General features: G+C 29.0%; 1 protein-coding gene across 2 annotated transcripts; it reads right to left on the minus strand.

Annotated features, from left to right (window-relative positions):
* Positions 1-1,333: 1,333 nt before the first annotated feature.
* LOC143191239 (synaptic vesicle glycoprotein 2B) lies at positions 1,334-12,642 on the minus strand. Of its 2 annotated transcripts, none has more exons than XM_076396114.1 (11): positions 12,513-12,642; positions 12,246-12,458; positions 8,965-9,127; positions 8,084-8,259; positions 6,009-6,193; positions 5,764-5,948; positions 3,551-3,698; positions 3,371-3,485; positions 1,753-1,912; positions 1,568-1,695; positions 1,334-1,511 (listed from the first exon to the last, which is right to left on the minus strand). In XM_076396114.1, the coding sequence occupies exons 1-11, from the start codon at positions 12,565-12,567 to the stop codon at positions 1,456-1,458; spliced, it is 1,584 nt and encodes a 527-aa protein (XP_076252229.1). In that variant the 5' UTR covers positions 12,568-12,642; the 3' UTR covers positions 1,334-1,455. The 2 variants fall into 2 exon arrangements, with proteins under 2 accessions (XP_076252229.1, XP_076252239.1); XM_076396124.1 differs by having other exon boundaries at positions 12,246-12,455; positions 12,513-12,635.
* Between the last annotated feature and the right edge of the window lie 421 nt (positions 12,643-13,063).

The following is a 13,063-nucleotide window of genomic DNA, read 5'->3' on the forward strand; positions in this document are numbered from 1 at the left end:
ATATTAAATTAAAAATAATAATGTAGTTTCCAATTAGTGATTTATATTTATTAATATAATTAGATACATTCAAAAAATAAATAATAATAAACATACAATTTTCTTTATAAATACTGGTAAAGCTGTCTTCTTCGTAAAGTGGGGTGGTAAATTAAGTTTTATCCTATTTCTCCATCATATTTCAATATAGTTGAACCATTTATGGAAGTAACTGTGTAGGGCCTGTAATACTAAGTATTTTGCTCAGAACTTAGAACTCAGAAATAAGTCTGGTATCTAGCTTCATTATCACAATAACTTAATACATTGGATTAATGAATAAGTTAATGCTAGCAACCGATTTTCTACTGATTAACATATAAAACTTATTCTTATTGTTGATGCATATAAGATATGAAATGGGTGAGATTTTAAATTTCACAGTTTTATTTTATTTTAAAAACTTGGCTTGAGGGCTTGAGTTATTGTTCTTTATATCTTTTTTTATCTTTATAACTTTTTCTTATTGTTGATGCATATAAGATATGAAATGGGTGAGATTTTAAATTTCACAATTTTATTTTATTTTAAAAACTGGGCTTGATGGCTTGAGTTATTATTCTTTATATCTTTTAACTGGGTGGGACCTAACAAGACACATTTCTAACTTTGTTTCTAAGTGGTGAATGTGTCCAGTCCAAGTAGGGCCACTGCAGGTCTATCAACACAAGTCGTAACCACACAAACCATGATTAATGATCCATCTGATGCTGATGAAGCTGAATAATGATGAACGAAAATGAATAACATAAAATGTTTAACACAAAAATGACTATCTATTTATTACTAATGCGTTTGATGTTTGAAATCTATTGAAACGATTCAATAGCAAGGAAACCGGGTGTCACATGAATTAGAGCATGGGGCGTATATGTATATATATATATATATATATATATATATATATATATATATATATATATTGTATAAATTGTTTATGTCACTATATATCAACCAATTAAACAGGAAATGTTATCATGGGTAGAGGTCTGAGAAGGTAGAGAACTGCAATCAGATGCTCCCAAGAAGTCTTTTGTTTGCTCTGTTATTTTCCACTATTACAAAAATCAAGCATCATCTATCTTAACATATTTTTAATATCAATATATTATAATAATGCCCTCAATATTTAGAGATATTGAAAACTGACTTACCACTGTTTATTGTTTGTAAACATTCTCAGAAAACAAATTACGGGTTACAATATTTGTGATATTGAATAGTCACATAGTTGAGGATAAAATTTTGGTTGCAATGTATGTATACATTGTTAAAAATATATAAAATAAAACAATTATTACAAATATAATTTATTTTTGTTTATAATAAATAAGTCGATAATAATATAAGAATAAAAAATATTTTAAACCCTTGTGTAATTATTATCACAGCAAATAATAATAAATTGATGAAGATCTATCGTAAAGATAACTTGTCAGTGCGTGGAACGAATAAGCTAATGAAAGCAGCCACTAAAATTTAAAAAATAACTGAATTAAAAAAAAATTATATTAAGGGGTTGACTTACCGAACATTATTCCTGCAACTGTGAAAAACGGAGGAATACATCCACTAGCTAGTAAATAAGGAAATACAAAATTGCCAAGCATAGCACCAACCCTGCCGTTCATCATTCCGAAAGATATTGCCAATGTTCTAAAATAATAATTATGATAATAAAACAACTAATCCTTAATTGTTAATGATACATACCTTTGGGTGGTAGGAAATAAATCAACGGTAACCGAATTGATAAGATTACTAGATATGGAAGAAGTTGCCTGGAAGATCGATGAGAATATGACCACCATATATGAGTATTGGGAGAAGTATATACCGATACAGGATCCACCAGCTAGGGATGCAGTTATAACTATATTTAAAAATATAAGAATATATATAGATATTGAAATCACAATGAGAAAAAGTGTTAGTGGTTAAAAATTATTCAACTACTAACGTTTTTACAGGATAAGTAAAAATGCCAGAATATATAGTTTGTTTATTGTAAATATTTTTGCTGTATTAAAAATGTTAAATTTTGTTTCAGATAATATGTACTTCCAGGTAAAGGTAATTATCGTTATCAGTACCAATATATGAGACGCAGATACTCGTATCCAGTCTTTGTCGAAGTTTAATGATCGATCTGATGGTGATGAAGCTGAATGATGATGATTTCCTATGTTTGAAATGTTGTTTCCGTAGTAGACGGAAAGCAAGACGTACACCCTAATCCACCTGAGAGACCAAAATCACAAAGAATATATATATATATATATATATATATATATATATATATATATATATATATATATAAATATAAATATATATAAATATATATATATATATATATATAAATATATATATATATATATATATATATATATATATATACATATATATATATATATATAAATATATATATATATATATATATATATATATATATATTCACAAAATGACACAAAATACACAAATTTGTTTAACACAAAAATGACTATTTATTACTGATGCGTTTGATGTTTGAAACCGGGTGTCGCATGAATTACAGCATGGGGCGTATATATATATATATATATATATATATATATATATATATATATATATATATATATATATATATTGTATAAATTGTTTATGTCACTATATATTAACCAATTAAACAGGAAATGAAATGAAAACATGAAATTAGACTCTCAGTATTACAAGTCATTATTTAGTTCCCTTCTTAGTTAAATCGCTTATAACCGAAATTAAGATAATTAGTCCTGACTTTGTTTCCTAATAATATCTTTGTTTGGTCATTATTTATTGTTTTGTCTGTTTCCCAGTTGTCAGCCGTACATGAAACTAAAACAGTTTTATCACCCGTTCGATTCGGTGTGAAGTGAAGGGCGCAGTATTTTGTAACAAATGTATCTGATTCTGCTGTTGCAATAGACGCAGGTTTTACTCCGGATCAGGGAATACAAATTCTTAATTAATATTTCTGATTATTTCAACTATTCCAGTTACCAGATGTTAGGCTTAATAATGATGACTATAGTTCGAAGCCCACGCTTAACAGTAGGACAAGTCTAGATAACCTCCATTTGTGACATATTAGAAGCTCTCATCAAGCTCAATACTAATCCATACTTTTCTCATTCAAAATTAAGCATTATAAATCTGTAGCAAAATCTTATTATACGTTTTCGAATAAGTTTCCTTCCAAAACTAAATGATTTGAAAATTACTTTATTTAAATCTTTTATCATTTAAGATATTATTATTTAAATATATACAATTGTTTTCAATAATTTATTATTAACCTAAAATATTGACTTACCCATCATCGGCTTCTTTCCCAGCATTTTTATTAAGGTACCAGCCAGAAAAAAAGCACTCAAGGTAGCACTACCAACTATCATAGAGTTAATATATATTGATGAATTATCAGTGTTCTACAATAAACAAAAACATATGCAAAAGGTTGCATTACATTTAAAATTAGAAAAATATCACTTACAACTACACATTCTTCAGTACTTGTGGAATTAGAAGGAGTAATAATTTCTAACATGGTACATAGACTAGCTGTAGAGTTATTGTTCATAAGCTGATAATCTGTCATTGTTTGAAAGATCTGGGGTAACCACAGCCTCAATATATTTAATCTAAAATCCACAAATTTTCTTTAATAAATTGTTCAAATAATTCTTTATTCGAAAAGAGATGGGTTAGTGGAGATGCATTCTCAAACCATTGGATTTCTCTATTATATAGGGTGAGCAATTTTTTAGCTAAAGTTTCTGAGCAGCGAGTTGAATGGATTTTGTGCATTCTTTCATGAATGTAAATCGGAGTGAGTTCTAACAAAAAGTGGTGTAAATCATTGGTATCTGAAGACTTAAAACTTAAAAATATAATAGGTGAAAATCAACTTTCATTGAAACATCAACAATATTTTCCATTATCATTTGAAAAACAGAAGCAGAATATTTGCTATGTATTTGATAGTTAATATTATATATTGAACACTTAAGTTAAAGCTAATGAAAAATGAATCCTGTATAAAATGATAATCAAGCCTTGAAATATATTTTTTTTATATATTAATCGGATTAGCGAAAATTTTGCTTCCGTTTTTGGAGAAGATGGTTAAGCTTGTATGGCGAAAGAATGCAATGCATGTGCGTTGCAAATAAATAAATGCCAATAAATCGCCGTCAGATAGGCGATACAAAATAAATAAGAAATATTTTAGTCTTTGGCCGACGCGCTCCCAGCGCCAACTATTATACGGTAGATTATTTGTTGTTTCTGTACGCAAATCAACCACTGACGCGTAATTTTGAAACAAAATCTGGCAGCGAAGTTATTTAATTTTTAGCAGTGTTATTTTCGGATTTCGCGTTACCTTTTTGTTATTCCCGTATTGTTGAAACTATTAAGAGCCAGTTAAAATGGCAAGTTTGGATAAAAAACGATTGAGAATTATATGATCATGTAAAGTTATATTTTACATTTTTTGTAGAGAGACTAAATTAATGTGTCCGTTTTATCGGAAGATATAAATATCTTGAAAGAAAAATCCGTCGAAATCGCGAAAATTGATTATTTTATCTATTACTTTGATTATTTACTTTTTTTATTTTACAAAATTTTGAAAAATGAATTGTTAGTTTAATGATTATAAATACATTCATTTAATATACATGCTGAAGCTAAATATCAATTTCAAAATTGTTTTATCCATAAATTATCTATTTTAATATACAAACATACATTACTTCATTTATTATTCCACATATAACATAAAAGTAAAGAATGAGCACGTATACTTAGATTTGGTGCCCTGAAGTTGTTACAGTTCTGAAAATAATCTGAGTTATGCTTTATTGATTACTGAAGCTTAATAGAAATTAGATTTAATTAAATTTCATATAAAAAATTTAGTGAGTGTTAGTTCTTGAGATAATTTTTATATATTTCAATGTTTTAATATACAAACATACATTACTTCATGTACTATTACATATTAACATGCAATAAAGTAAATAATGATTACGTATACTTAAATTTGGTGCTCTGAAGTTATTACAGTTCTGAAAATAATCTGATTTATGATACTATGTTATAATGCTCAGTGGTGTAGTAACTTATACTTATCAAATGCTTTGTTGATTATTGAAACTTAATGGAAATTAGATTTAATTAAATTTCATATAAAAAATTTAGTGAGTGTTAGTTCTTGAGATAGTTTTTAAATATTTCAATGTTTTAATATACAAACATACATTACTTCGTGTATTATTACATATATAACATCCAATAAAGTAAATAATGATTACGCATACTTAAATTTGGTGCTCTGAAGTTGTTACAGTACTGAAAATAATCTGATTTATGATACTATGTTATAATGCTCCATGGTGTAGTAATTTACACTTATCAAATGCTTTGTTGATTACTGAAACTTAATGGAAATTAGATTTAATTGAATGTCATATAAAAATTTTAGTGAGTGTTCGTTCTTGAGATAATTTCTATATATTTTAGTGTTTTAGTATACAAATATTTATTATTTTAATTAATGTTATATATCAAATATATTTCTGATCTTATATTAAAAATATTGTTTTTGCCTTTACTATGTTATGAGAGACACATCATTGACTTAACAAATTGTGATCGAATTCAAACCACAGGAAGATTGCTAGTATGTAAAATTACACTTACCCCATTACCACAAAGAACATTATGCTACTGGATAAAATTACATTCACTAGATGAGGTGGGAAAAACAGTGGCCTGATTTGCTGAAATCCTTCTTTAAGAGCTTGTATTTTTGTCCTATTCGCCGTAACCTGACCGCCATGCTTATTTCCCAAGTTCAGCTTCGTTTCGTCGATCAATTCAGTAATCTAAGACATCAATCATAAGACATAACGATGGTACAGTTTTGATTTGTTGTGTTTATATACCGGGTATGAATCCTTTGGTAAGCCGGTATTCAAGCTGTATACAGTTCGGAATACCTCTAAGGCTTTCTCGTTTCTACCGCATGCCATGAGAAATTTGGGGCTTTCTGGCAAAAATAAATATAATATACCACTGGCAAAAGCTGGCAAACCACTAACAAGAAGAAATATATTCCATGAATGGAAATCTAGAAAAGATAGAACAAAATATCAACTACTGTTATCAAAGTCTCTTTATTTTATTTTTAGTGACATTTTAACGAATTTTATGTAATCACTAAAACTGCAATAATAAATGTAAATATTATTAAATGCATAGAAGACGTTATTTATTTAATAATCTTTAATTTTTCACTCTTTAATAATCTTTTGATACATCTTTTAGAATACCAAAGTTTTATAAAAAAATAGGTCAATTGAAAAGTCCCCGACCTACCATAGTTAAACACATTTTTTGTTAAAATTAATTTTTTTTATTAATCATAATTCCCTTCAAGGGTGATACGCTGATTACAGCGACCCTCCAGTTTTTCGATATCATTTTTGTAGTACGATTTGTCCTTTGCTTCAAAATAAGCCTCAGTTTCGTCGATCATCTCTTCATTCGATGAAAATTTCTTCCCAGCGAGGAATCTTTTGAGATTTTCTGCCATCGTTTTCACTGACTTGTGACACGGTGCATTGCCTTGGTGAAGCAGCACTTTCTTTCTCTTCAGATGGGGCCGTTTTCGTCCTTCAAAAGGTCCAATAACGCTATATAATAGTCACTGTTAATGGTCCTTCCTTCTTCAAGGCAGCCAATGAAAATTATTCCATGCGCATCCCAAAATACAGACCCCATAACCTTACCAGCCGACTGTTGCATTTTCCCACGCTTTGGAGCGGGTTCATCGTATGCAGTCCACTCGGATGATTGTCGATTGAACTTCGGAGCGAAATAATGGAGCCTGTTTCATCCATTGTCACATATCGATGTAAAAACTAAGGTTGCTTCCGCTTGATCATCTTCAAACACTGCTCCGAATCATCAACTCGTCGTCATTTTTAGTCAAAAGTGAGCTTTCCCATACCCAAATATTCATGAATGATATGATGTACAGGTTGAGCTGATATCTTTAGAGTTTCTAATATTTCATTCAGTTTCAATTTACGGTCATTCAAAATCATTTTGTGAATTTTTTAATGTTTTCGTAGGTAAAAACCTCTTTTGGGCGCCCATTGCGTTTGCCATTTTCGATACTCATTTCACCATGTCTAAAGTTAACATACCAATCCTTGATGGTTGATTTTCCTGGGGCAGTGTCCGGAAACTCAACATCAAGCCAAGCTTTTGCTTCAACTGTATTTTTTCCCTTCAAAAAGCAATATTTTATCAACACGCGAAATTCTTTTTTATCCATTTTTTCCACAAACTGACCGATGATCTGGCAGCTGTCGAATTTATACACGCATCTTTTGAGGGTTAGGGCTAACTAAAAAGATATATAGATTTAATTCTAGTAGCGCCATCTATGTTTCAGGCCGGGAAATTTTCTATTGAACTGTTACCCTTTATTATTACTTGTAAACCGCATATTATGAAGTTAACCCATTTTATGGCTTATGTAACAAGACACTGAACATTTTTAGGTGTTCTATCAAAGTGGATAAAATAAAAAATTTTCTGTAAATCGTTAATTACAGATACTTACTTAGAAACTCTCGACTAATTGTAAACTTTTTTACATATTTGCATTTAAATTTAACCATTCTGAAGAACATTTAACATTCTTGTTGAATATATTTATAATCCAATTTACATACTACTTCTTTTATCTTTCATATTGATAGATATTGCTTGTATATATCAATTATGTAAATAACTGTGACAAATTTAATTTCTACTTCATAATGGTTAAACTTGATGTATATGCAATCGATAGCATTTGCTTAAGATTGATAAGCAATTGACTTACTTAAAATGTTGCTATACATTATAACGTTACCTAATGGAAAAGTAAACTAAAAGTTATGTATGGACAGTAATATAATTACGTGATTAATTTTTGATTGATATTAATTTTTTGATGTGTACTTACTATAGCCGTGGACGGAGAAGTCCAGCTTGTGGGGTAAAATTAGCCAAGCAATAGCCGGAAGAAGCAAGATCCCAAAACTATTGCACATGCCTATAATCAGTTGACACGTTGATCTGTATTTCGTTGAATGGAATTCTGATAGATATGAATAGAGCACCGCCATTGGTCCACAAACACTGCAATTTATTTGAAACGTAATAATTATGATAATGATATATATGATGATTTTTCTTTGTATTTAAGTATACCGGACATCTGGGAAAGAGTATGTATTGCAGGTTTTAGTACCCTAGTAATCTAACGTCGATATTACTGCTCTTTGGTAAAATGTCCTCCAATTGTAACCTGTTTATGGTTATCTTCTAATTAAATAACTTAAGGATTAGCTTTATATAAAATTCTTTAAGAGTATAAATCTAAGTGATGTTGGATGTTTACATAATTCCCAACAAAATGTAGAATATGATGAACAGCTCATAAAACCTAACAATTTTAATCTTTTCATATTATAATTGTAACTTGACACATTTTGTAGTAAATAAGCACAAAGAATTCGTAAGAATTTACATCAAAAGAAGACTTGGATATATTAAAATGCAATCTACATACTCTTTATCATCGATTACTACTGTAAACTTTATGTTAAAGTCAATTCTAGCATACAAAGATACCAAATAAAAATTTAAGCAAACAGTTTTGCAGAGCAGAATTAAATAGTTTCAAAAAAAAACCTCATCGATAGAGAAATTACTTGCTTAAATTTTGTTTTAGAATATACGCAGTAACAAGGTATATTAAAAATAAAAAACATTGTTCTTTAAGAAACATTTACTTTGTAATCACCTAAACAAATATTATGAGTATATAATTGGAAAACTTACATGAATCCTTGGAAATATTTGCACACAATGAGCAGACCCAGACTTTGCGAGAAGGCACTGAGAAAAACAAACACCGAGTCGACAAGGAATCCTATGATTAGTAACTTTTTCCTTCCCAAAACATCGAAAAGAAAACCCCAAATCAGTGCACTAGAGATCATACCTAAAACATAACATGAATTTTATAAGACATTATCAATGAATTGGAATTAAAAATGTATTATACGTTGGAATTAATTCGTAGCGCTCAATAAAATTTTCAACAAATAGGGAAACTTTAAAAAAGTCTGATGCATTTTTCTGATGTTGTTTTGATCAATTATCTCTTTTTTTCCATCAATGGGCCAAGAAGAAGTTCTCTTATAAAATAATTCTGTTATAAAATATAATGTGGGATCAACAAATATGGGAACTTATGGATAACAATTTCTAGTTCTGATGTTCTTAGATTATTTTATTTATTGTTAAATATAAGTTATTCCATCAAAAATTGAAGCCAAAATTCGATCTCTTGTCATATATATTTTATATTCTAAAATTTTATAAATAAAAATTTAAAGATATATAGTCAATTCAATGCAGTAATGATACGTGGATCAATATGTGTCTGTCTAAAGTTGTACATTCTTCTTACAGTCAGACAATGTTATTCTTCTCATTTTATTCTATTTAAAAGGAGATAGATTGCTGTTAGAGAAGTTCGAACATGTAACCGAAAGAGCCTGCAAAAGTTGTCCGTTTGTCAAACGTCTGTAAAATTCCTTAAAATAATATAATTACGGGTTATAAACCGGGAATCGTTGTTTTAACGCTTTGTTTTAATAAATTGCAAATCGCCGGGGTTTTTATTGAAAATATCTTTTTTCGCATTGCAGCTGCACTGTATATTAGTACGGATATAGCCACTAAAATATCTAAAAAATAAAAAACAATATAACCTTAAATTCACCAAAAAGAAACCTTGTTTATGCGAAACAGGTGACGAATCAAGATCAGCTTATTGTTAGCTGTGCAAATATACGAAATGTAAAAAACAATAAGTAGGTTTTTCAATCGAAACATAATTTAATACAATCATTTCAGAGAAAATTGTTAATCTGGAAAGTATCCATATAAAGTGAAAACACATACAGCTATTTGAGGGATGTAGAACATCGCTTCATACACTGTTGGGTAAATAGGATTAGAGTGATCTAAAAATAACCCACGAAGGGGTTTAATGGACCTTCCAGAGATTGCTTTTAAAGAATACAATTTTTAAAAATATATAACAAAATCAAGGAAGAATTATTATATCTGATGGAAATGAATAAACATTGAAATAACTATCGATTAGGTTTTGAAATATTTGAAATTGTTACCAGATATATATATATATATATATATATATATATATATATATATATATATATATATATAGTAATTTACTTTTTTTAAAATAAGCCTGAGAAAAGATCAGATTAATGAACGTTATGGCCACAGATTATTATGTATTCCTCCCTATCACTACATATTTAACCCACTTTGAGTTGATATGGGGTAATGTAATAGCCATTCAGGTCGAGAAGGATATTCAAACCAGAACCGTCTGGATTTATGGAAAGAGGCATTGTCGAAAATAACACCTTCGGTTTGTGTGAGCTCGATCAGATACATTGAAGAAGAAAATGATAAATGGTAGAATCTTGAGCAAGTTTTGGATACATTGGAAATAATCAGCATAGTTATTAACTTGATATAAAAGTGGCAGTGATTGAAAAAAACTTAATGAATGTTGGTTTATGATTCAATGCTAACAATTAATAAGACAGGATGATGAAAGAGGAAACAACTAAAGGTCAGTATACGATTAATATACTTTGATTGTAGGAAATTCTATTTAGAGTGTGAAAGCTTTATGTGCATGTGTGTTATTGTTCAGAATATACATGAATATTTGGTTAACATGTATGAGGAGAGAAATAATACTATTTTGTAGAAAAGGGAAAATCATTAAAGAAAATGCAGTGGTTAAGTGTACTTTTATCAAGAAATAATTATACAGGTAGTAACAGGACAAACTAAAGAGAAATATAGTAATATCATAATGACTTTACAAGGATACATTGCACCGAAATAAACTAGATCTAAACGTAAAAAAGTAAATATGCTCACTAATGAAAGTAAAATACATTACTCAGATATAAAATTGTTAATTAGGTGGATTAGGCCTTCGGGGGATACCACTACATAAAAAATGTGGGTAGAGGCTACCTATATTAGTATGGAAAAAAGTTTAATGTATATATAATAAAGTATCTCTAACCTATAAATTATTGTGACTGTATGATTAATTGCAGTTTTATGTTCTTCTCTAATATATGCATTATATGTACTATAATGTGAAAATAAATTATAATACATAACATTTTTGTTTCATTATTATATTTATACACAACATATTGTGTTATATATCAGAGTCAAAATGTACTAAAACTCAGAGTTGCTGCGGCAACATTTCGACGTTTTGACAGGTCTTCCGTGTCACTACTGTTTTGAATTGACTATATTTTTCAACACTCTCACAACGCAATCTAAGTATCCCGAAAGCCAAACAAAGAAACACGCACACAAATTCATCAAATAGGGTACAGCTGTTCAGGAGTTCAATGACATATGACTATATGCATATCGGTCATTTATTCACTTTAAAAAGTTATCTATTGAGAAAACCTGGTTCAATATATATTAACCGAAATATTTTCCATCATTTTCTACAACTTTTCCCCATTTTTCTGACAACATGGCGATACCGTGTCGAAAGAACGATGGTGGTTTGGCAGTAATCCAATCATCGATTAACAAAGCCATGTTACATTGAACTAAACAAGTAGATCATGATGATATAATTGTCAAATAATTCAATTATACACTCAAACAGTTTAAAGATAAGCTTTTGAAAGCTTAAAGTGAATTAAACATATATGTGAAGTCTTTATCGACAAGAATTGACGCGTTTCAGTCGATAATAGAAAGAACAACTCTTTATGACAACATTTTATCAATAGAGATGCGATAGAGTTACTTCGCAACCTTAAGACTCTAAACAACAAATTTCACCGTTACATTATCATTATTGCTTGCTGGAAAACCAGAGGATTCTTAGGTAATATTGAATGATATGGTAGTTCCGGAAAGGGATATAGCAAAAATTATACAAAACCATACAACCAAAATTAATTCACAATCCTTTACAATAATATCCTAAATATGTAAAATAACTAAAGTAGAGTATGTCTTACCAGCGTAAACTATAGCATTCAATAAACCTTTATGATTTAAGGAGAGATTTAAATCACACTGAGCGGCTACGAAAGTGAATGACATAGTAGCCGTATCAAATGGGGCACATAAACCTGCTGGAATAGTTAATAAAATAAGAATAACGTTAAACTTTCCGAACTTTGTCGCCGTGACGGCTTCCTCGAATGTAGCAGCTTTATTTCCTGACACTGCTAAAAATTAAAAAGTTTCAATTTGTATTGATATAGACTAGTAAAACGACATACCATTTTTAGTGCTTTCAACATGATGTTGCCCAGTATTCTTTACTATATCTTTCATTTTAAAGACTCTCTGTTTATTACTTCATTAGTTTCAACATTACTTCAAACTGGAGAGCGATATAAAAGAAAACAGATGTTTTACTAAACATTTATTTAATGTGGAATTACAATATCTAAACAAAAAGTAATCTTATTGTTTTTAGACAATAAGATTAGGAAGCCTCCAGTCGCCAAATATTTGCATAGTCATTACTTAATTTTTTTCAACCAGGTGTGATAACATTTTTCTTTTTTTTTATTTAGCAAATTATTATGAATTAGCTCAGCGTTGTGCTTGTATTTTGATTGTTGATGCGACAGATAAGTTACAATTATTCAGAATAGAAAAATTATTAAGAAAAGTATTTTTATTTTAAGTACTTATTATCCTTTACAGAATACACTTACAAAGGAGAAAATTCGTTCATTTATCTATTCATTCAGAGTTTGATAATTAATAAATATTCAGCCAACTGCCTTTATAAATATTCCTATAAATTTCTATTGAGTTTTAA

Source organism: Rhynchophorus ferrugineus, unplaced genomic scaffold (assembly GCF_030347505.1).
Source record: "Rhynchophorus ferrugineus isolate W39M unplaced genomic scaffold, kcgeb_rfMv2 rfM1, whole genome shotgun sequence".
Lineage (NCBI taxonomy): Eukaryota > Metazoa > Arthropoda > Insecta > Coleoptera > Curculionidae > Rhynchophorus > Rhynchophorus ferrugineus.